The 25,597-nt window shown below is 41.9% G+C and overlaps 1 protein-coding gene across 1 annotated transcript in view; it reads right to left on the bottom strand.

The window, feature by feature from the left end:
* Positions 1 to 24,290, bottom strand: part of LOC139159306 (vomeronasal type-2 receptor 26-like) — a 30,085-nt gene extending 5,795 nt beyond the window's left edge. Inside the window, exons 1-4 of the mRNA XM_070736629.1 lie at positions 24,232 to 24,290; positions 11,196 to 11,490; positions 8,794 to 9,072; positions 1,373 to 1,600 (exon numbers count right to left, since the gene is read on the bottom strand). Of these exons, the coding sequence (XP_070592730.1) occupies positions 1,373 to 1,600; positions 8,794 to 9,072; positions 11,196 to 11,490; positions 24,232 to 24,290 (861 nt within the window). The remainder of the gene's footprint in view (positions 1 to 1,372; positions 1,601 to 8,793; positions 9,073 to 11,195; positions 11,491 to 24,231) is intronic.
* Positions 24,291 to 25,597: the final 1,307 nt, after the last annotated feature.

The following is a 25,597-nucleotide window of genomic DNA, read 5'->3' as shown; positions in this document are numbered from 1 at the left end:
GGGAGTGGGGAATCTGAGAGCGTAAACAGGAACAATCGAGGGTGGAAGCTGAAGTTTGTGTGGTCTGCGTGGAAGTATATTCAGAGTTGTTAAAGGCAAGCTCGGCTAAGAAAAGATATTTGGCCCAATCTTGTTGTCGGTTGTGGACAAAACAGCACAGGTATTGCTCCATGATGCCAAAGACTTTTTGGGTACCCCTGTCTGTCTGGTGTAGCTGGGTGGAAGCCAAGGAAACTTGGACCTGGAGTGCTGTCCTACTTTCTTTCCAAAACTTGGCTGTGAATTGGGGTCCTTGGTCAGATACTATGGTGTCAAGTAGGCCGTGTAGTCTGAAGATGTGCTGGATAAATAGTTGAGCAGTGATTTTCACTGTAGGTATTCTATGGCAGGGAATGAAATGCACCATCTTGGTTAACATGTCCACCACTACAAGGACAGCTGAAAATCTGGTGAAGACAGGTAAACAGTTGAGGAAGTCCATGGTAATGGTCCCCCAAGGTCTTTGAGGTGTAGGTAAAGGCTGTAGTAATCCCGGGGGGGATTATTCTGTGGTTTATTTGGCTTGGCGACAATAAATGCAGGAGTTGATGTAGGCATGGAAATCATGGTGAATTCTGGGCCACCAAAAGGTTCAGGATAGAAGGCGTAACGTCTTGAAAAGACCAAAGTGTCCGGCTGCAGGGTTATCACGGCACTGGTTGAAGATGAGGGCTCAGAGTGGCCCCAGTGGAACGTAGAGCAGTTCGCAGTAATGTAGCAGGTCATCAGAAAATGTCCATGGTGAATCAAGTTGAAGGTCTTGCTTTCTTTGGTCTACAAAGGTATCCTGGTGTTGCGCTTCCTGAATTCATTCTCAAAGATCTACCATATCTTGTATGGTGGCGATCGACGTGATGGGTAGAATGGTATGAAGTGTCAACAGTTCTTGGGCTTGGGTGTACTGAGATTTGTGAGACAAGGCATCAGCTTGCTTGTTATCCCACTTGGAAATGTAGGTGATCAGTAAGAGGTCAAACAAACAAACTAGCAAGCAAGCAAGCAAGCAAGCAAGCAAGCAAGCAAGCAAGCAAGCAAGCAAGCAAGCAAGCAAGCAAGCAAGCAAGCAAACAAACAAACAAACAAACAAACAAACAAATATTGTGATGATGATGTTGATGGTATCCACACATTCGTGGTGTTCTATTCTTGGTGGCTCTATGTGGCTCAAGTGTCTCCACATCTTCTGATTTTGCACCATTTATCAGTACTGTACTCTATCTCAAAGCTCATCAAGACAACAAGGATGAGAAGATCAAGGGGATCACAGAGAGAATCTTCCAGTATTTATATTGTTGGAGAAAGGAAGTGAAATGTAATGACTTATTTTCCTCACCTGGTTGAGCCATTTGGGCCATATTATAGCTTCATTGTCAATCCTGAATTGGGGGTCCGAGGAACCTTGCCTTGCTATGCTTCCAAATATCACACTGACAACAGACATATTGGAAAACTTCACCCAATTCACAATGTCCAAATCAGCTGCTAGTTCACCATTCTCATCCAAATATATTCGATCGATGGAAGTGTTGTAAAACTGAGAGTCTTGCAAAAAAGGGTGAAACTAGAACAGCAGAAAACAGAACCCGCCTTTAGTAAAATGTTGTTGTTGTTGTTATTATTATATCGGCTCCGCACGAGGGGTCACTTCGGCGGTTGCAAACGCCCCGGCCGTGCGGGGGCTCCACTGGGCGGGGGTGGGCCAGGGACACCCCCCCCCCCGGGCCTTTGCGGGGTGCAGGAGGGTGCAGGACCCTCGGAGGCTCCATCCTCTTGCCTGCTTCTGCAGCCCTGCAGGTGGGTGGGTGGGTGGGGAGCTTTATTTCAGGGGAAGGGGAGTCCCAGGAGGAAATAGCTGGGCTCCGAAATATGGCGACCACAAAACAGCGCTGAGTTGCTTGTTTTTGCACCGGCGCTGCAGCGTGTTGTTCACTGCCTACAACGTACTGCTTCCTGCCTCTGCTTACCACTACCTATTTTGGGAGGACAGAGGGGAACTTGAAACCCCAAAAGGAGTTGGCTCGTCCCAGCTCAGGGGGTCCTTGCTGCCCTCCTGCTCCGCGGCGTTTCCGTTACCCCCCCTGCTCCGCGGCGTTTATTTTGCAACATCTTGGCCGCAGCGACTTTGTCGAGGATAGGGGGGATTAGAGCTTTAGAAGGAACCCTGTGCCCAGCCTGTGCCTTGCCTAGGAAGATCCTGTTGCCCCCGGCTCCACGGCGTCTGCTTTAGACTGTCATCGCCACGGAATTTGCTGACGAATCAGCTGGGGCGCGGAAAATGGCGGCCGCCAATTAGATCGAAACTACCTGCAGCCCTTTTCTCTCTTTTCTTCACTGAGTTACGACCTTCAGAGACTGAGAGCTTCAGAGACTGAGAGGCTGAGCTGAGCTATCGAGGCAGCCAAATTGAAACAGCCAGACCCACCAGACACACTAAACGATCCTGAGACGCGGGAACACCGAATGGTGGGGGTGTTCGGCGTCAAAAGATCAGCCAGGTGGGGAACCGCAGGAGGAGGAGAGAGAGGAGACAGAGGGCTAGAGGGCTATGGGAAAACAAAGAGGCCAAGGAGGAGAGTACCATTATGACCATCAAAGGAGCATACTGGGGCTGCATGGAGGTTTGGAATGCCATTTTGGCTATTGCTGGGAACACAACAGACTGGACATGTCAATTTATGAGATCTATAGTAATGAGACTCTGCTGCAAAACTACTGGGAATCAACAGAGGGCCGACCAGTGCGGTCTGGAGGCACTGTAAGAGTGGATGGGACAAGAGAGAAGGAAGATCTGGAATCATTGACACTAAGGAGTCTGAGAGACAGGGAAATTAATTTAATAACCAGCATACTCGGGATAAGGACATTCTACCGCCCCTTCTCTGAGGAGTGGGGGAGATATAGAATGACTCTTGACTCTGAGCAATTTGTGACTTTACCACCTGAGACCTTGGTGCTGTTGTTATTTGCTGCTGATTGGGTTCACTTTAATCAACTGAATTGCTACACTATTACCTATATTTTATATATTCTATATGTTCTATTTGTATTTATTTCTTTTTATTAGTATTTTAACCTTTAGTATTTTAATTATAAATTGATTCATATTTTAACTAAATTATTGGGGTTTTTTTTTAGTGATGGATAACTGGGGTGGGCATAGGGTGTATGGAGCAAATGATTGGTATGGATGGGACGGATGGGATGGGTGGGGTCATAGTATGGGTGAGATGAATGGGAGTGATGTAAATAATACACTTGGCCAACCTGGCGCTGGAGAGGCAGGAGGGGGAGGGGCAGCTATCTCTGGGGTGACAGAGGGTCAGGATATCTCAGTGCTGCTGGGGAGAGGCAGATATGGTGGGAGCCACGGAGCTAGCCATTACAGGGGAAGGAGGGACCGTTGCTTAATAACGATCCCTTGTTCCGGCTCCGTGAGCTCAACCCAGAATACTGGTGATGAGTGTAAGTCTGGCCCTGGGCTCAGGTTGCTGCTACTCAATGCCAGGTCAGTGGTAAATAAAGCTCTCCTCATCCGGGATCTGATCCTGGATGAGGAGGCCGACCTGGCATGTATAACTGAAACCTGGCTGGGCCCAGAGGGAGGAGTTCCTCTCTCTGAAATTTGCCCAGCCGGGTTTCAGATATGGCACCAACCTCGACCCCGGGGAAGGGGGGGAGGAGTGGCTATTATAGCCAGGGAGAGCCTTTGCCTGCGTGGACTTGTTGCTCCGGAGATTGCGGGTTGCGAGTCCCTCCTGGTGAAGTTGGACTTAGGGGTTCAGGTGGGCTTGTTTCTCACATACCTGCCTCCCAGCTGCGTGGCACAAGCCCTGCCTGTGCTGCTCGAGGAGGTAGCCGGGCTGGCGGTGGGGTTCCCTAGACTTATTGTCTTGGGGGACCTCAACCTGCCGTCACTCGGCGAATCCTCTGGACTGGCACAGGAGTTCATGGCCACCATGGCAGCCATGGACCTGACCCAAGTAGTTCAGGGTCCGACTCATGAGGGGGGGCACTCACCCGACATGGTATTCCTCTCTGAGCAACTGAGTAATGGTCTGAGACTAAGGGGCTTAGAAGTGTTACCTTTGTCATGGTCAGACCATTTTCTACTGCGGCTCGACTTCCTGGCTCCAATCCTCCCCCGCAGGGAGGCGGAACCAATTAAGATGTTCCGCCCCAGACGCCTGATGGATCCAGATGGTTTTCAGAAGGCACTTGGGGTTCTTCCAGATACACTCGTCCGCAGTTCGGCAGAGTCTCTGGCTGAGGCCTGGAACAAGGCTGCAGCAGAGGCCCTTGACCGAATTGCGCCGCTGCGAACTCTCCGTGGCGCTAGACCCCGTAGAGCTCCATGGTTCAACGAGGAGCTCCGGGAGTTGAAGCGCCAGAAGAGACGTCTAGAGAAGCGATGGAGGAAGAGTAAGTCCGAATCCGATCGAACACTTGTAAGAGCACATGTTAAGACTTACAAAGTGGCGCTCAAGGCGGCAAGATGCGCGTATCATGCCGCCTTGATTGCATCAGCGGAATCCCGCCCGGCCGCTCTGTTTAGGGTAACCCGCTCCCTTCTTAATCAGGGGGGAGTTGGGGAGCCCTTACAGAGTAGTGCCGAGGACTTTAACACATTTTTCGCTGATAAAATCGCTCGGATCCGGGTGGACCTCGACTCCAATTGTAAAATTGATGGCACTTCAGCTCCAGCGGTCCTTGGAAGAAGCCGATTATCTAGGTCCTCAGCAGTCTGGATTCAGGCCTGGCTACAGCACGGAAACTGCTTTGGTCGCATTGATGGATGATCTCTGGCGGGCCCAGGACAGGGGCTTGTCCTCTGTCCTGGTGCTTCTTGACCTCTCAGCGGCTTTCGATACCATCGACCATGGTATCCTTCTGCACCGACTAGAGTGGTTGGGAGCGGGAGGCACTGTTCTTCAGTGGTTCTCCTCATACCTCTCCGGTCGGTCGCAGTCGGTGTTAGTAGGGGATCAGAGGTCGACCTCTAGGTCTCTCCCTTGTGGGGTGCCTCAGGGAGGCTATTTAATATCTACATGAAACCGCTAGGTGAGATCATCCAAGGGCATGGGGTGAGGTATCATCAATACGCTGATGATACCCAGTTATACATCTCCACCCCATGTCCAGCCAACGAAGCAGTGGAAGTGATGGGCCGGTGCCTGGAGGATGTTAGGGCCTGGATGAGTGTCGACAAGCTCAAACTCAACCCAGACAAGACGGAGTGGCTGTGGATCTTACCGCCCAAGGACAACTCCATCTGTCCGTCCATTACCCTGGGGGGAGAATCACTGGCCCCCTCGAAGAAGGTTCGCAACTTGGGTGTCCTCCTCGATCCATAGCTCACATTAGAGAAACATCTTTCAGCTGTGGCGAGGGGGACATTTGCCCAGGTTCGCCTTGTGCACCAGTTGCGACCCTAATTGGACCGGGAGTCACTGCTCACGGTCACTCATGCCCTCATCACCTCGAGGCTTGACTACTGTAACGCTCTCTACATGGGGCTACCTTTGAAAAATGTTCAGAAACTTCAGATCGTGCAGAATGCAGCTGCGAGAGCAATCATGGGCTTTCCCAAATATGCCCATGTTACACCAACACTCCGCAGTCTGCATTGGTTGCCGATCAGTTTCCGGTCACAATTCAAAGTGTTGGTTATGACCTATAAAGCCCTTCATGGCACCGGACCAGATTACCTCAGGGACCGCCTTCTGCTGCACGAATCCCAGCGACCAGTTAGGTCCCACAGAGTGGATCTTCTCCGGGTCCCGTCAACTAAGCAATGTCGCCTGGCGGGACCCAGGGGAAGAGCCTTCTCTGTGGCGGCCCCGGCCCTCTGTAACCAACTCCCCCCAAAGATTAGAACTGCCCCCACCCTCCTTGCCTTTCGTAAACAACTTAAAACCCACCTCTGCCGCCAGCCATGGGGGAATTGAGATCCTCTTTCCCCCTAGGCCTTTACAATTCTATGCATGGTATGTATGTATGTATGTTTGGTTTTTATATTAATTGATTTTTAATCATCAATACCAAATTACTATTGTACACTGTTTTATTGTCGCTGTTAGCCGCCCCGAGTCTCTGGAGAGGGGCGGCATACAAATCAAATAAATAAATAAATAAATAAATAAATAAATAAATAAATAAATAAATAAATCAGAGTCGACTGACAACGAGTCAGTCGAGGTGACTGGGACTAAACGTCTTTGTCCATCTGTCTGGGAGGAGTTTGACTTGGCGACACCTGATGAAGTGGACAAGGCCATTGGAGCTGTGAGTTCCGCCACTTGTTCACTGGATCCGTGTCCCTCTTGGTTGGTTTCGGCCAGTCGAGAGGTGACACGGAGCTGGGCCCAGGAGATTGTCAACGCCTCCTTGGGGAGGGGGTCCTTTCCGGCCCTTTATAAGGAGGCAGTTGTGCGCCCCCTCCTCAAGAAGCCTTCCCTGGACCCAGCCGTGCTTAATAACTACCATCCAGTCTCCAACCTTCCCTTTATGGGGAAGGTTGTTGAGAAGGTGGTGGCACTCCAACAATGCCACTTGGCGGGACCCAGGAGAAGAGCCTTCTCTGTGGCAGCCCCGGCCCTCTGGAACCAACTCCCCCCAGAGATTAGAACTGCCCCTACCCTCCTTGCCTTTAGTAAGCTACTCAAAACCCACCTCTGCCGCCAGGCATGGGGGAATTAAGACTTCTTCTCCCCCTAGGCTGATACAACTGTATGTATGGTATGTTTGTACGTATGCTGGTTTTATACATTAAGGGGTTTTAAGTTAGTTTTTAGTATTGGATTTTTACTGTATATTGTTCATGTATATTGTTCATGACTGTTGTTAGCCGCCCCGAGTTTTCGGAGAGGGGCGGCGTATAAATCCAATAAATTGAATTGAATTGAATATTATTATTATTTGATTTCTATGCCGCCCCTCTCCAGAGACTGGACAATGAATGTCTACTGATCAGTCCTATAAACTCTGAAATAGTTGTTATTTAATATTGTTTAAGGATGACAAGAATTATATATTTTGAACTACTGTGGTACCTCTACTTAAGAACTTTTCTAGATAAGAAGCGGGTGTTCAAGATTTTTTTGCCTCTTCTTAAGAACCTTTTTCTAATTTGAGAGCGGCACGAAAGCCCGGCCAGTTTCCTGCCATTCCCCTTTTAATCCTGGCCATCTCAGGCTTTCCTGTGCTGCCAGAGGAGCTTTTCAGTGACGCTTAAGGAGACTTTGGCAGTCCAGAGTGAACGAAGCATTTTTCTTTCTCTAGGCGCTTGGAGAGGGAATAAACCTCTGCCAGCACCCAAAGAAAAGAAATGCTCCCTTCACTCTGGGCAGCCCAGAGCGAAAGGAGCTTTTTCCTTTCTCTGGGCACTTGGAGAGGGAATAAACCACTTTACTGGGGTGATTCCCTCGTGAGCGAGAGGAGAGGGGAGCTTATGCAGGGCGTCCTGCATAAGCCATGCCCACAGTGTGGTAGTAAAAAATTTGGTAGCCTTTCACTGCATACAGCCCTTTAAGAATTGTTTTAAACCATAAGATGAATTGATGCTAATGATGACAGGGCAGACTTAAGACAGATTGTTCATTTAGTCTCCTATTTTGATCCCTATATTTCTAAAACTCTCCTGTTTGTCTATGTCTAACCTTTAAGATTGGACCAAGGCACTTCAAATTGGCCAATGCACAGAACAAATTTTATAAAGCAGTTTAAGATAAAAAATTATCATAAAACATTTTATGACCTACCAATCTCACTAAACATTTTATGACATATAAAATACCCTAAAATATTTCTTGTAGTCAGTTCCTGAAGGTTGATGGTGGTATATGGTTGCACATCAGCGATTTTCCAGGCCAATAAATCTCTAGATATCACCATTAATTTATAATACCTTTTCCAGTGAAGAGAATAGATTAAGAGCTTTGCCATTGCATTGGGGAATCTACTAGGAAAATATCTCTGAAACAAAGGACCCAGTAGCTCATGCATTGCCTATTGTTTACTATTTCATGGATATTTATACTTGGTTATCATGGGACCCTGAGCCCTATGTTTAAAATTGTATTTGGAGATATTAATTAATAAATCCATTCCCCCTAGAGCTGCCATATTCTAAAGATTCTTGAATCGTCTATGAGTTATGAATTGCACATCATCATTAGGAGTCCATTGTGATGGAAAAGGGAATACCTGCCATGGCTGGATAATTTGCAGTACTGATATTCCTCCACCACCTTTCAATCTGCTCTTGGATCGGGAAGAATAAGCTGCATCTAAGGTCTGTGCCAGGGCCCAGACAGTGTCATAGATGTAGCTACTCTCTAGAGACACAGTTTTTTCAATGTCTTCTTGGGGAAGGGTCTTCTCCCCTTCTTTCTTGGTGCATCTTGTCCAGCCTTTCACAGTAGAGGGTGGCTTGGAGTATAAGCAATGAAATGCTTTATGTGCAAAGTTATACAGAGAAGTAAAAAAAAGCTCAAAATCAATATCTTTTGTCTTTTTCTTTTTCTGGATGAGGAAAGAAAAGAAACCAAGAATGTGTTGATGTGTATTGTCATTGTATACCAAGTCCATGTTGAGGTCCCACAAAGCTGTGGTGACAAGGACCTTCCCTGTGGGTATTGTTGATTTTATGTTCCATATACATTTTTTAATTAATGCTTCTATTACCATTATTCCATCTGAAAAGAAACTGGCTTCTGAAAAATAAATAAATACATTGACTTCTTTCCACTTCCTTACTGAGGTAAAGTCAATGTCCATAAACTCTGTATTCATCCCCGAAAAGATTTGTGAGAAAACAACACAAATCCCATTCTTGAACAGCACTGGAACCATCATTACTATGAAATGCTTCCCGTTGTCTGTGTCCGGAGCAAAGAGACCAACTGATGTCCATTGGAAATGCAGGAGCAATCTGAGGATCCCCAGATATTGGACTCCTTCTTTGGGGACCATGGTGTAGAAAAAGGGGAACCGTGTTTTTTCAGCCAGAAGATGGGACACAAAAGAATAACTGACCTGGTAAAGAGAAGAATGAACTGAAGACTGATTCAGTTTCAAGACAACACTTGCTTTTGTTTTCTTCCAAACTCCTATCAATCTAAAATATGGCTTCAGGAATTCAGATCTCTTCTTATTAGCATAGAGCAGTGGTCGTGAACCTTTTTCTTTTCTCGTGCGAAAAGGGGTGTTTGTAGGTGTTCTAGCATGTGTGCATGTGCCCACAACCCTTCCCTCCATGCATAGAAACATAGAAACATAGAAGACTGACAGCAGAAAAAGACCTCATGTTCCATCTAGTCTGCCCTTATACTATTTCCTGTATTTTTATCTTAGGATGGATATATGTTTATCCCAGGCATGTTTAAATTCAGCTACTGTGGATTTACCATCTACGTCTGTTGGAAGTTTGTTCCAAGGATCTACTATTCTTTCAGTAAAACAATATTTTCTCATGTTGCTTTTGATCTTTCCCCCAACTAACTTCAGATTGTGTCCCCTTGTTCTTGTGTTCCCTTTCCTATTAAAAACACTTCCCTCCTGAACCTTTAACATATTTAAATGTTTTGATCATGTCCCCCCTTTTCCTTCTGTCCTCCAGACTATACAGATTGAGTTCATTAAGTCTTTCCTGATACATTTTATGCTAAAGCCTTTCCACCATTCTTGTAGCCCATCTTTGGCCCCATTCAATTTTGTCAATATCTTTTTGCAATATCCCTCCTGTGCTGTCCCCCGCACATGTGCACAGGCCTTTCAGAAGCCTGGTAGGTGAAAAAAAAAAATGCCCAAACAGGCAAATTGGAAATTCACACATGCCTGAAAGTCCGAAGATATTTTTCCAAGAGTTTTACATTCCTTACTCTCGGACACGTTTGCAATAATTCTGTTTTACGTTTCTCCAAATGCAGGGAATACCCTAAATTTTCCACAGCTAATTATAGCTATAAAACTACGTAGCCTTGTCCATCTCCCCATCACGGCCACAAGTAAAACAAAATCCGAGCCAAGGATACTTTTTAGAAAAATCCTCTGGCTTCAACTAAATTCCCATGTACTCCACCCAAGTCTGCTTTTCGCCTTTTCTCTGTTCCGCCCCCCCTCCCAAGTTTGCTTTCTACCAACAAGTGACAGAAACAGTTGTGGGTGATTACATTTGCAACACTTTCCCCTGCCCTGCTGTCTTAATTTGCTTGATTGGAAAAGCAAGCTAGCCAAAAAGGCAAAATTACCTGAATTACAGTTGCACAAGAGGAGCAGATGTGAAGCAATTATTTCTAGACAAGCAAGACAATCCACTCAGCCACAAGCTCCAAGTCCGTGGCTTCAGGAACAGTGTGCAAACCAGCAAGCAAGCAGCAGGAGCAATGGCTCTTGAGGTGGAAGGGAATCAGCAGGAAGACAGGTGGTGGAGGGAATCGGCAGGACTCACCTATGTTCTCATGGGCAGAGGTGAGTCCCGCTGATTCCTCTCCACCTCTTGTAATTCTGGCTTCCACAGTCTAGGAAAACCCCTGGATTTCCATAAGGGGGGAGTGGAAGGGTGGGGAAACCTTTAAGAGAGCTGCTTGGTTTTTGATAGCTGAAGTTTAGAACAAACCACAAACTGGAGAAGGAGCAAAAGAATTGGCTTCTCCTATATAAGGCTTGAGCAAGGATCTTAAAACTGAGTGATGTTTATCCTAAGTCCCCACCCTCAACACCCCAAAACATGTGAAGATGCCTAGGATTCTTTGTTTTCATTTACTTAACTCCTAAAATCCTCTGCAATAATACAAGTCTTTCAGCAACTGGATCCCTGTAGATCTTGAATTTTCTTCTAATACCATATTTCATAGGGTTCTTCATAAATAAGAGGTGATCATTAGAGATAAAAAATGTCTCATGATGTGTCCGTCATAACATCATTTTATGTTCTCCTCTATTTAATATTTTCCTGGCTTGGATAAGGTCTATATCTGCATTTCTATCATCTCATCTATGGTTTTTTCAGATTGTACTTGTTAAAAAATATACTTATTTTGGAGCATAAACCAATATTGAATTGATAGCCATTAATACATTAGCCGTATACCAGCTAATTAGATTTCTTTTCTCCATTATTACTCTTTAAAGTGGAATTAAAGCAGAGTCTTTCTCACCTGGGGGATTTTGTAGTTGGCTGACATGGATGAAATCTGGATGGAGATATCAGTTTCTGTCCCTTCAATTATAGCTAAGAGATTATTCTGTCTTCCTCCACACTTGTAGTTTGGAATATTTGCCAACCCAGGAGAGAGAAGATCTGCCAAAGCTTCCGATGTTGTCCTTGCATCAAAATGATTGTCATGAATGTTATAGCCCAAGGTGAGGTTGGGTAGAATATGGCGATCCTGGTTGATCTCATGGACAGCAAATAAGAAGGACAGGATTTTCCAGTACTTTGTGGTTACTTTCCTGAAATGATGCACACACACACACACACACACACACACACACACACACACACACACACACACAGAGTATACAAATATATGATAATCCAGGTATTTTGAATAGAAAGAAAAGTTATGAATGCAATATTGGTTGCTTTGATTCTATTCTTTCTCCTTTTTAAAAATAGATTTTATTAAGTTTCAAAAATAAAATGAAAATATAAAATTGCAACAAAAATGGGGAGCCTGGTGAGGGGAACTACAGGGAAAGTTTAACAAGTGACTTATAGAAAAACATACCACAAATAACATTACAAAGTTACTTCCAACCCTCTTCCATACAGAGATGTTTAAATAATAAAATAGACTCTTGTGCTGGAGGAACAATTTTAGTATAGATTCACAAGTAGAGTTGATCTGGTATATATTTATTCAATTATTTATTATATCTTTCACATTTTTGAACCACCCTCATCGCTCAGAGATTCCAAGTGAGATTCCTTCATGGATGGCAACTTTGCAGAATTTCCTCTTTATTCAACAAATCTAATAAATTCAATTAAATTAAATTCAATACTCCTGATTTCCTATTTCCCTTTTATTTCATCCACTCTTCACAGAGTAAAGTCAACAGAAGATCCTTTCTGTAGTGAAGGATTACCCAAATATCTTGCATCAGGGAAACTGTGGGAGTGCAGACAGAAATGACATGGTGGACATTGAGTGGTTTCTTGGTTTTCATTCAGTCCTAACTGTTTCTAGTAATTTAGCTAAGAGACATTGTTGATAAAGAAAGGTTTTCTCTCATTGAATGATGTCAGGAAACATCTAAAAGTTTTGGAACCAGCAGTAATCAGAAGGGGAAATGCTCTCTTACCAGGAAACTTTGTTCGTTGGAACCTTTTTGAAAGTGAATGGTCGAAACATAGTGGCTGTTGCAGGAGTGATTCCAGTTATGAGGTAGTCTCCTGGCTTGAAATAATTCAAAGGATCTGTGTCATCCCTTTCTAAAGTTAAGGGGCACTTGACATTCAACATCTTGCAGGGTATCTGGGAGAATAGAAGCATCAGGAGAAATAATAGAACCATTTCTACTTGTTGAAGAGTCAGGTAGCTCTCCCAAAACTAAAGGAGCAGTTCATGGAGACAAAAGGCCTTTGCAATACCACAACTGCTGTTGTAACTTTCCTTCCACAGATGGAAGCTGGAACGCACAAGGAATTCATCACATTTTATAGCACAGAATCACAACCTGTCAATGACACTAAAGGCTTTTATGTCCTGAGTTCCCAAGCTCAGATGAAAGATGCATCCTGTATTGCTCTTGAGAGTAATATGCCTAGGACAATTCAACAGTAAACATTTGAGAATTCTCTGGAAGAGAGATTAGCAGGCAATCAATAAATCAGTGTGATCTTGATAATTATACAGAGAAGAAGCATCCCATGTGCTCTCTCTATCCCCAGGTTTCTCCCATAGCTTCATGAACAAAGTAACAGGGAAGGAAAACATATTTGTGAGAAGCCTCTGATGTGGATCCAGAACTTTGTGGAAGCTCATGGGCCCAAGTTTCTGCAGTGAAACTTTTATTTGTCAAAAGTGATGGAGAAATCAAGCCTGTAGATTTTATTCTTCTTGATTTTGGGGCTTATATCAAAGCTGAAAAGATGGATGCCTTGATCTATTTTTTAAATTCCATTTATATGATTGCCTATAAACTACTCTGGTAATGAAGCAGTATAAAAACATCAATATAATAATAAAATAACTATACAAATCAGGAAATGCCGTCCAGACCAAAATTGACATTAAATTTCTGACCTCATACCTGGGAGAACAATCAGGTTTCGGAGCCTTCTAAATGATGGCAGAATGTTGGCTACTTTTGGGAAAGATTGTTATTCCTAATTCCAGCACGCCAGCAGAAAAGTCAAGCTTCTTGGATTCTCCAGATGATACTTCTTAAGATGTGGAACCTTTCTACTTGTCTTGAATGAACTTCTAAGAGACAGTTGGAGAAGATCTACTGTATAGGCAGTAAAGGGCAGCCATTCCTGGCCCTACTGGAATGTTCCAGTTTGCATTTTTTGGCAGGGGTTGCATACTGCTGGCTCATATTTAAATGGTTGTCCACTAGGGCTCCAAGATCCCTCTCCCAGTTACTATTGTTGAGCAATGTACCACACCTACTATATCTGTGCATTTTGCTTTTCTTTCCTAAATGTAGAACCTTACTTTTTTCACCAAGCTAGCTATCTAGCTTAGCTATCTTTATCTCTGCCTTCATCACAAGTACGTCAATATTGATTACGCATGCATCACAGATTTTTCTAGATGCACTCATCTCGAGCTCCAATGTGATAAATTAAATAAAGAGGAAATTATCCCTCAAAACATCATAAATCTTTCTTGAAGTAAAGCAGAGGCGTAGAGTATTTACAGAAGTTCAAAGAGAATCTAAGATTTGCGATTTTAAGGGAAGACGGATCTTCTTTCGCTATCACGAAGTGAGTACAATAAATCTCAATAAAATGGCTGAAGGGGCTGACCCTAGCCTTGGGAAAATTGAAACGAAACTGGATCAACTGCTTCAAATTGTGACTGGCTTTGAACAAAGATTTCTGAGGGTGGAATCTGTATTGGAAAATCTTTCCTTAGATATTAAAACAGTTAAAAAAGGAGCAGATGTGTCAGCAGAAAAAATCCAGAAATTAGAGCATCAAGTTAAAAGTCAGGATGAGATTTGTAAACAATTGAATTATAGAATTGCCAATTTGGAAGACCGTCAAAGGAGAAGAAATTTATGTCTGCGTGGTTTTAGACCAGATTTTGTTCCAGGCTTGAAATTAGCTGAAGCAATTCTTGGTTGGATGAAAGTGCAGGGTACCCAGATTGATTTTGATGATATTTTATGTGTTCATTGGAGCGTCCCACGTAGAAACCAGGAGGGGCAAAGAGACATTGTTATGGCCTTGGCCAGTGAGAAAAAAACTGATATTATCTACAAGTATTTGAAAAGTTGTGCTGGCCTTAAGCAAGATCGAAACGAGATAAGAGTTCTTAGAGATCTCTCCTGGGAAACTTTGAGAGCAAGAGCTGCTTTATGCCCAATTTCAAGCCATCTATATCAAAGTGGAAAAAAGTTTACCTGGGGTTTTCCAGTTGCCATCTTGGTGTTCCAAGAAAATAAGATGTTTAGAGCACGATCATTGGAGGAGGGAAAGGCACTATTGAATCAAGTGGGTATTGAGTTTGGAGAAGGCGAAGCACAAGGAGCAGAAGGAGGGGAGAGCGGAGCAGTTGGAGAGCCAAAAGGAGCAGAAGGAGGAGAAAGAGAAGATTATTTCAGTGGTCACAGTACCCCAGACGAGGAGGAAAGGCAAATGGAGGAGCAGCTGAAGGAGTTAACGGGGCAGGTGGAGCCCATCAGAAAGGAGCAGAGAAAAACAAGAGCCCAGCGTGAAAAGAAAGTAAAGAAGTGAAGAGTTGAAACTGATTCTGCCATCCCCACTGGAGATGTTTCTGGAATTTAGTGTTAATTTTTATTATTGTTGGGGGGAGAAGGGAAAAAGGTAAAATAAGTAAAATAAGTAAAATAAGGTATTATTCAAATGGATAAGGGAGGGTGGTTTTAAATGCGAATGGTTTGGGATCAGATTTAAAACATTACAGGATATTGAGGATGGCTAAGCAAAACAAGGTGAATATTATGATTTTGACAGAAACACATAAAAGACGGGGAGGAAGAGATAAATTGGTTAATGATAGAAATTGGAAATGGGTATATGAATCTCGAGGAACTCAAAATAGTAGAGGTACGGCGATTCTTATTCATTAGAGGGTTCTATTTGAAGATGTTGGAGTTCAGAAAGATAGAGAAGGGAGGTGGTTGTTTGTTAAAGGGAAAATTAATCAAAAGAAATTGACACTGGTGGAAATTTATGCCCCAAATGCGAAAACAAAACAATTTATAATAAATACAAAGAGGAAGTTGGATAACTTTATGGATATGGAGATATCATACATTTAGTTGCATTGATTATATATTAATGAACAGGGTGGGCAATATACAAGTTAAAAAGTAGATATTAAAAGTATTTGGTTGTCAGATCATGCCCCACTACTGGCAGAATTGGAAATAGGTCAGGAATGTAATCAAAGAATTTGGAGATATAATGCCATTGTAACTTGTAGTGAACAAGATAAAGATAAATTACAGACAGAGTTATGTGAATTTTTTAGAATTAATGATGTGGGTAATATTAAACAATCAATTGTGTGGGATATATGTAAGGCTTATATGAGGGGACAATGTATATGTATGGAAGTAGATATCAGAAAGAGCTGGGGTAGAGAAAGGGAAAAGAAGATAAGGGAAATAAATTTGATACAAGAGCAGCTGAGATTAACTAAGAGTAGGGATTGGAATAGTCTATAGAAATTGAAAAGGAAACAATTGATGGTGTATGATGAGATCCAATGGAATAAGATGTGAATGATGATGCAACAAAAATATTGAGCTGGGGGACAAAATCAATGCAACAAATGGCAAGATATTTGAAGAAGAGGAAAGAAAAATCATGCTTATTAGCACTGAGAGACCCTAGTGGAGAGGTTAGATATGGTAAAGGGCAGCTAGAGAAGATAATGAGAAAATATTATGAGGATCTGTGTAAAGAGGAGCAGGTAAATATAGGAGTCCTTAGCATTGGGCAAATAATAAGTGAAGAAGATAAACAAATATTGAATGTAGAAATTACACAAGATGAAATTGCTAGAGTAATGAAAGGGTTAAAACATGCTGGATGGGTTTACAGGAGAATTTTATAAAACTTACATGAATGAGCTGTTGCCACATTTGGGGCAATTGTTAATAATATATTGTTAACCCATGATATCCCACAGACATGGAAGCTTTCAGAGATTGTTACCATCCCAAAGATTGATCGAGATTTAAGAGAGCCTGGGTCCTACTGTCCTATTAGTTTGACAAATCAAGATTATAAAATATTTATGAAGATATTGGCAAATAGACTCGAAAATATTTTACCAAAAATAATTGAAGAGGATCAATATGGATTGTGAAGGGTAGGAAGATAAGTGAACCAATTAGAAATGTAATAAATGTGATGCACCGTGCTACCGTTACTAAAAGGAAATTGGGAATTTTGAAATTAGACGTTTATAAAGCTTTTGATAAAGTTAACCATGGAGATGATTAAAGGTATAAGAAATATTTTGCAAGAGTTTAGACAGGAATTGGGATTGTCGGTCAATATGGAAAAATCAGAGATTATGTGTTTAAATACAGGTCCGAGAGAGCAGATAGAAATTAGGAAAGAATCAGGGTTGACGTTAGGATTAAAGAAAATTAAATATTTGGGAATTTGGTTATTGAGAAACCCAGCAAAAATCAAGGAGGTGAATTATAGATTCATATGGAGGAAAATGTTGAAACAGATGAGGAGCTGGAAAGAGAAAAAGCTAAGGAGAATGTCTAAAATAAGAGCATTGAAAATGATGATAGTTCCCAAAATGATGTACCTATTTCAGGTGCTGTCAGGGGGGCTATCAGCACTTAAGTTTAAAGAGTGGGACAAAAAACTTAATTATTGGATTGAAGAAGATAAGAGACCAAGAATAAGGAAAAAGTGGTTAATAGCAAATGAAAAAGAGGGTGGATGAGGAATTCCTTGTTTGGAGTTCTATAGGGAAGGATTTCAAATTGAAAGATTAATGGAGCTGCAATTATTTGAAAATAAATGGGTGAAATTGGAAAAACAGATAAACGGGATGAAGAATAGAGAATTAATTTTTATAAGGTGGAATATGAGCAACTTAGATAAATCAATAGGTCCCATGAAAGGGACTGTGGAAATTTGGAAAAAATGGCAGGGGAAAATAGGATTATATCAATCGAAACTGTCATCACTATATGTAATAAATAGAGATAATGAAACAAATTTAAATAGGGTTATAGGAGAGTTGAAGGGAAGAGGGATAATTAAGATAGAACAGTTATATGAGAAGGATGGGAGGCCAAGTAGAAATCGTATAGAATGGTGCTTGGGTAAGGGAAGATGGCTACAAACAAATGCAATATATAAATATCTGAATAAAAGGGAGAATAAAGAAGTAATATTTAGGGAGCAGATAGAGTTAGAGAAAATAATAAGAGAAAAAAGTGAGGGTACCAAGGCACAAGCAAGTAATATATATAAGATGTTAGTGAAGTCAGACGGGGACGTGATCCAAGGATTGACTAAATGGTGGCAAAATGAGATACGAGTAGAGGAGCAAGAGATGAAAAATATAGTAGAGAATATAAGAAAAACTAAGAATACAAGAGTTAGGGAAATGAGAAGGAAAATATTACATAAGTGGCATTACACACCCGTTCAACTCGCATACTTTCAGCAGAATGTTAAGGGTATTTGTTGGCATGGGTGCCAAGATAAAGGAGCTCATCTGTTTGGAACCCATACCGACATTAACACCCTCGAAAATGTCTGGAGATACTTCACCAGAAGAGCCCTGCGTTCCTCCTCCTGTAACAGAACTCCGTATGAAACTAGACTTACAATCCTAGTCCTAGAAAGCTTAGAACTAAGATGCCTTAAACATGATCTAAGTATTGCCCACAAGATTATATGCTGCAATGTCCTGCCTGTCAACGATTACTTCAGCTTCAACCACAACAACACAAGAGCAGAGCACATAACAGATTCAAGCTCAATATTAACCGCTCCAAACTTGACTGTAAAAAATACGACTTTAGTAATAGAGTTGTTGAAGTGTGGAACTCATTACCGGACTCCGTAGTATCATCCCCGAACCCCCAACATTTTACCCTTAGACTGTCCACAGTTGACCTCTCCAGATTCCTAAGAGGTCAGTAAGGGGCGTGCATTTATGCACTAGAGTGCCTTCCGACCCCTGTCCTATTGTCTCTCCTATATCCCATATATCTTCTCTTCTATCCCTATATCTTTCTTCTATTCTCTCATTGATTATTTTATCCTATACTCTCTCTTCTATTCTTTCTCTAATTCTATTTCCTCGAAGGTGTCCTCTATTACCTTCATTGTGCATTGGACAAAATAAATAAATAAATAAATAAATAAATAAATAAATAAATAAATAAATAAATAAATAAATAATAAAATATGTTTTGGGAATGCCCAGTAGTGCAGAATTTTTGGCAAAAAGTGCAAGAGGATATTAATAGGATGTTAAATATAAGATGGATAATTACTAAGGAAATGGCAGTATTGGTCAAAAGTAATGTGATGGGAGAATTTAGAGAAATGAAACAAGCAGCGATAGAAAGTGCTCAGGTGGTAATAGTCTTGGATTGGAAGGATGCGACAAAATGGACAATGCAAAATTGGTACCGGTACATGGTGGACCACATTCAATTTGAGATTATGGATGAAAGGATGAATTTGGTTAATGAAACTGACTTGCGACAACTGATGGGACAATGGGACAAGGTAAGACGATACATGGCGAGTAGAATCCGAGACCAAGCTACAAGAAACAAATTAGAATCACTTTATAATATGTAAATAGATATTTGCTCTTGGGTTAAAATGGTTTATACAAGAAACACCCCCGAATGGTGGTGGGGTACGAATGTTTGTCTGGTGGTGGGCACAATCACTGAGCACTTGTTATATGTTGTGTGTTTGTTTTATATTATAAAATAAATAAAAATATTTTTTTAAAAAACAAGTATGAACTATTTTAGTAACTTGTCATCTTGTCTTAAACTACAACAGATGATCTCTTCTTCCCATATCTATCTATTTTAACTTGGAGCAAATAAACCAATGTTACATTTCTGTTTTTCCATTTAACAATCTTGATTTTTTGTTCCTTGAAATAATATCCTAAGATTTGATTTCCTTCCCCCCATTTTTTCTTTGCCTTTTCTCACAAAATTCTTCAGAGGTTTAACAAGCCTCTTTTGTAAATCAAATATAGGGAGATTATCCAAGTCACCCTGTTGGATTGTTATGGTATTTCTTTTGTATATCCAATTTAGCATCTTTTTAAATCTTTCTCATAGCTTGTCATTATTAAATACATTTTCAGATCAGTCTCAGTCTGTTCTGGTAAAACCTGTCCCCCTTCCATAACATCATTGAAATACAATCCATCTATAGATACAGACAATCTTAAAAGTAGCTTTGGGTCCGTAGTTCAAAAACAGCCTTCAATATTTCAATTGTGAAATCTCAGGACCAAACAACCTAGCAGAGCAATTTTCTCAAGGGAAGGGAAGCAGTTACGTTACTATGCTGGGTATTTGCCCTATATATCACTCTGGACTTGAGTGTGGACTGTTATTAGATACCTTCTGTGGAGACCTCTAAAATTAAAAGAGTTTGTGAAGATCCTTCTGTATTGTGTGCCTATCTTAGAAACATAGAAACATGAAAGATTGATGGCAGAAAAAGACCTCATTATTATTATTATTATTATTATTATTATTATTATTATTATTATTATTATTTATTTCTTAGATTTGTATGCCACCCCTCTCGGAAGACTAGGAGCAGCTCACAACAGCAAAGCAAGGACAAATCCAATAATTGAAAACAATTAAAACTGTCTGTTAAAACAGTTTTGGATTGGATTATTATTGTACACTGTTTATGATTGCTGTTAGCTGCCCCAAGTTTTCAGAGAGGGGCGGCATATAAATCCAAATAAATAAATAAATAAATAAATAAGTAAGTAAATAAATAAATAAATAAATAAATAATAAATAAATAAATAAATAAAAGTTAAAACCCTTTCATTTTGGAACAACTTTGTGATGAAGGTCCATCTAAAGTCCCTCTTCTCTCCTTGCCATGTTACTGTGAGTGGATTATGATCTGCCCATGTGTTTGGCTCTATTTCTACTGATTTAATTTTTTTGTGTATTTCTTTATTTATCCAGACCATATTTATCCTTGAAAATGAGTTGTGAGATATGGAATGGAATGTAAATTGTATGTCGTAATCTCCAAATATCTATTAAATTGAATTTGTTTGTCATGATGATGAATGTGTCTGGCAAACTTTTTCTTTTTCATTTTCTTCTTCCTCTTGCCCTGTGGTCTATTTTGGATCTGTAACTCCTTTATAGTCCCCTATTATGCAAATATTTTAAAGATTTATGAGGAGAAATTCCTCATGTATTTTTTTGTAGAATTGTTTTTGTTTTTGATTTGGTGTGTAGACATTAACTAATACTATTTTCTCACCTGCAAACTCTACTTCAATTATTATATATCTCCCTTTGGGGTCTGTACTAATTTCCTTAGATTTTAGCTCCTCCTTGACATGGGCGACTACCCCTATTTTTTAATTAATTAATTAATTAATTAATTTATCTATTAATTTATTAATTTATCAATTTATCAATTTATCTATCTATCTATCTATCTATCTATCTATCTATCTATCTATCTATCTATCTATCTATTTATCTGATTTTTATGCCACCCTTCTCCTTATACACAGGGTGGCTTACAACATGTTAGCAATAGCACTTTTTAACAGAGCCAGCATATTGCCCCCATAATCTGGGTCCTCATTTTATCCACCTTGGAAGGATGGAAGGCTGAGTCAATCTTGAGCCGGTGATGAGATTTGAACTGCTGACCTTCAAATCTACAGTCAGCTTCGGTGGCCTGTAGTACAGCAGTCTACCTGCTGCGCCACCCCGGCTATTTTCTTCTTTTCATTTAATGACGCATATATCTCCCCCAGTTTTGAATATTATATATATATATATATATATATATATATATATATATATATATATATATATATATATGTGTGTGTGTGTGTGTGTGTGTGTGTGTGTGTGTGTGTGTGTGTGTGTGTGTGACTGTTTTATGTGTACCTCTCTGCCTTTTGTTTAAGTAATTTTGAAAATATTTTTCTTATTTGTAGGTATTGTTAAGACCATTAATATTTATCTATATTAATTTAAATTCAAATTGCATTTATATATTATATTATATTTATTGGATTTGTATGCCGCCCCTCTCCATAGACTCCGTAGACTCATAGATTTCCTCCTCCTACCTCTCCTTGCTTGTCTCTATATACTCACCACTGCTGCTCTTTTGGATCTGGTTTTAGTTCTTTCTTCTTTTTCCTTTCCTCTGTCTCCCTCCATATCCTCTCTCTCTTCTTTCTTATCATTGTTATCCTTCTCTGGTTCTGGTTCTTCTTCTTTGCTAGATTCAAGTTTTTCTCCACTTTCCAGCTCTTCCTCTAAACCAACCAGTTGTTCATAAATTTCTTGTGCTCATTCTGTTGATCTTGACTTTTCTTATTTATTTATTTATTTATTTATTTATTCATTCATTCATTCATTCATTCATTCATTCATTCATTCATTCATTCATTCATTCATATGTCACTCAATTCTTCCCTCCAGATTTATCACCATCTCCTCCTGTATGATCTATTTGAATATGATGTTCTTTTTATTTAACACTGAGGCTAAAGATCTGTAATCTCTCCACAGTTCTCTGATCCTTCTGGGGATTTTTTATATTTAGCTCTCTGCCTTTATATGTTGTCTTGCCATATTAGAAGGCTGCATATACCCTATTTTGAATGCTCTTTCTGGCGAACCCCAAATGTATTTCTCTTGGGAGTTGATGCCATCTGGCATAATAAGTCTGGATCCTATATGCCGCATCTATTTCATTAATCACATCATCTCGGCTTATCTGTAGGATTCTAGCTACTATAGTCATAATAATAATAATAATAATAATAATAATAATAATAATAATAATAATAATAATAATAATAATAATAATAATTTATTAGATTTGTATGCCGCCCCTCTCCGAAGACTCGGGGCGGCTCACAACAAACAATAAAACAATATATATAGGCACAAATCTAATATTAAGAAAAAACTAAAAACCCTATCATAATTAAAAACCAAACAGCACATACATACCAAACATAAATTATAATAAGCCTGGGGGAAAGATGTCTCAAATCCCCCATGCCTGGCGGTATAAGTGGGTCTTAAGTAGTTTACGGAAGACAAGGAGGGTGGGAGCAGTTCTAATCTCCAGGGGGAGTTGATTCCAGAGGGCCGGGGCAACCACAGAGAAAGCTCTTCCCCTTGGACCCGGGACCCGGAGAAGGCCAACTCTGTGGGACCTTATCGGCCGCTGGGATTCGTGCGGTAGTAGGCGGTTCCGGAGGTATTCTGGTCCAATGCCATGTAGGGATTTAAAGGTCATGACCAACACTTTGAATTGTGACCGGAAACTGATCGGCAGCCAATGCAGGCCACGGAGTGTTGTAGATACGTGGGCGAATCTGGGAAGCCCCACGATGGCTCTCGCAGCTACGTTCTGCACGATCTGAAGTTTCCGAACACTTTTCAAAGGTAGCCCCATGTAGAAAGCATTGCAGTAATCGAACCTCGAGGTGATAAGGGCATGAGTGATTGTGAGCAATGACTCCCTGTCCAAATAGGGACGCAACTGGTTCACCAGGCGAACGTGGGCAAACACCCTCCTCACCACAGCCGAAAGATGATGTTCCAATGTCAGCTGTGGATCAAGGAGGACGCCCAAGTTGTGCACCCTCTCTGAGGGGGTCAATAGTTCCCCCTCCAGGGTAATGGACGGACAGATGGAATTGTCCTTGGGAGGCAATAACCACAGCCACTCCGTCTTGTCTGGATTGAGTTTGAGTTTGTTGACACCCATCCAGTCCCCAACAGCCTCCAGGCACCGGCACATCACTTCCACTGCTTCGTTGACTGGACATGGGGTGGAGATGTACAACTGGGTATCATCCGCATATTGATGAAACCTCACCCCATCCCCTTGGATGATCTCACCCAGCAGTTTCATGTAGATATTAAATAGCAGGGGGGAGAGAACTGACCCCTGAGGCACCCCACAAGGGAGAAACCTAGAGGTCGACCTCTGACCCCCCACTAACACCGACTGCGACTGACCGGAGAGGTAGGAGGAGAACCACTGGAGGACAGTGCCTCCCACTCCCAACCCCTCCAGTTGGCACAGAAGGATACCATGGTTGATGGTATCGAAAGCCGCTGAGAGGTCAAGAAGCACCAGGACAGAGGACAAGCCCCTGTCCCGGGCCCGCCCGAGATCATCCATCAACGCGACCAAAGCAGTTTCCGTGCTGTAACCGGGCCTGAAATCCAACTGCTGAGGCCCTAGATAATCGGCTTCTTCCAAGGACCACTGGAGTTGGAGCGCCACCACCTTCTCAACAACCTTCCCCATAAAGGGAAGGTTGGAGACTGGACGGTAGTTATTAAGCACGCCTGGGTCCAGGGAAGGCTTCTTGAGGAGGGGGTGCACAAGTGCCTCCTTATAAGGAGCCAGGAAGGACCCCCTCCCCAAGGAGGCGGTGACAATCTCCTGGACCCAGCTCCGTGTCACCTCTCGACTGGCCGAAACCAACCAAGAGGGACACAGATCCAGTAAGCAGGTGGCAGAACTCACAGCTCCAATGGCCTTGTCCACTTCATCAGGTGTCACCAAGTCAAACTCCTCCCAGACAGATGGACAAAGACGTTTAGCCCCAGTCACCATGATCTCTCCCAGGTTTTCTTCTTTGGTTTCCACTATACAGTAGTCCCTCGCTATATCGCGCTTCACCCACCACGGCTTCACTTCATCGCGGGTTTTGAAGTCAGCGTTGGCACAGATACGGCGCTTAGAAGTTTGGAAGGGCAGGTCAAGCCAACCTGCCCGCGGCTGGGCGAATGATGAGCAGGGCGGGGACTGAGCTCCGGCGGAGGCCCATCCCCTCGTTGAACCCGCCTCGCCAGTGCCGAGAAGGCAGTCTTTGGAGGCGCGCTTAGTGGTTGGCGGCGTCGGCGTGCTTGGGGTTGTAGAAAGAGCTCCCGGCAGTGCGCGAACGAGCGAGCGCGAACAAAGAAAGGAACGCAGGGATTTCCAGACTGGGCTCGAGGGCGGGAGAGGAAGTGCTGGGCGGGTGGAGGGGAAAAAAAAGAAAAGAAAAGAGAGAGAGAGAGAGAAAAAAGAACCAGCCGGGGCAGCTCACCAGGGACTTTACAGCCGGGGCAAGGCAAAAAAGACAACGTTTGGCCGAACTGCTGCAAAGAATAGCAGTGGGTCGGGAATGCTTGGGGGCAGCGATTCTTTTGCCCCCCTCCCCTTCTTTTCCTCAGGCGCAGAGTAAGTAGTAGTGGAGGGGAAAGGTTAGCCGGCCGTTGCTCGCCTCCAGGCATCCGGAGCTGGTGGGAAGGAGGAGAAAGGGAGCAGGGAGCGTCCCCCCTAAAGAACTATCAGTCGATAAATTACCCATCGCGGATTACACCTATCGCGGCCGGGTCTGGAACGTAACACCAGCGATAGGTGAGGGACTACTGTATTTTGAAACCTCAAAAAATAGGATGATCTCTTCATTTCAAGATGGATCAAGGAGTTTTCCATTTTTTAAAAATCTTTTAATTTTTGGTCTAGTTTCAATTTTTTTCACGTTTTGCTCCATTTTTTTCTCTATGATTGTTATTCTATATTTGTTCTTTTGAATTGTGGTTTGAATATCCCATTGTCCAGATTTGATATATCTGTCTTTAATTCTGTGATTATTTATTATTGGTTCTTGGAGCTTCAACATTATTTCAGTGGTTAGCTGCTATTATTAGTTCTTGGAGCTTCAGCATTATTCCAGTGGTTAGCTGCTCCTTTGTATACCATGTTCAGGGTATTGTTTATATTTTGCATTAAGGTTGTTTCTCATTTTTCTTTGTCTTTTTTTTTTGGAAAATATTTTTATTAATTTTTAACAGGTTTAATATACACACAACATAAAACAGTGCATAGTGAAATGTGCTCACCACCCTGACACACACACATACCCCATCACCAAATCGGGGGTGTTTCTTATATAATCTACTTTGACTCAAGAGCAATATATCTATTTACATATTATAGAGTGATTCTAATTTGTTTCTTGTAGCTTGGTCTTGGATTCTACTCATCATATATCGTCTTACCTTGTCCCACCGTCCCATCAGTTGTCTCAATTCAGTTTCATTATCCAAATTTATCCTTTTATCCATAATTTCAAATTGAATATGATCC

Source organism: Erythrolamprus reginae, chromosome 2 (assembly GCF_031021105.1).
Source record: "Erythrolamprus reginae isolate rEryReg1 chromosome 2, rEryReg1.hap1, whole genome shotgun sequence".
NCBI classification, from domain to species: domain Eukaryota; kingdom Metazoa; phylum Chordata; class Lepidosauria; order Squamata; family Dipsadidae; genus Erythrolamprus; species Erythrolamprus reginae.
Note: the sequence above shows the minus strand (reverse complement) of the source record. Positions and strands in the feature narration are given on the sequence as shown.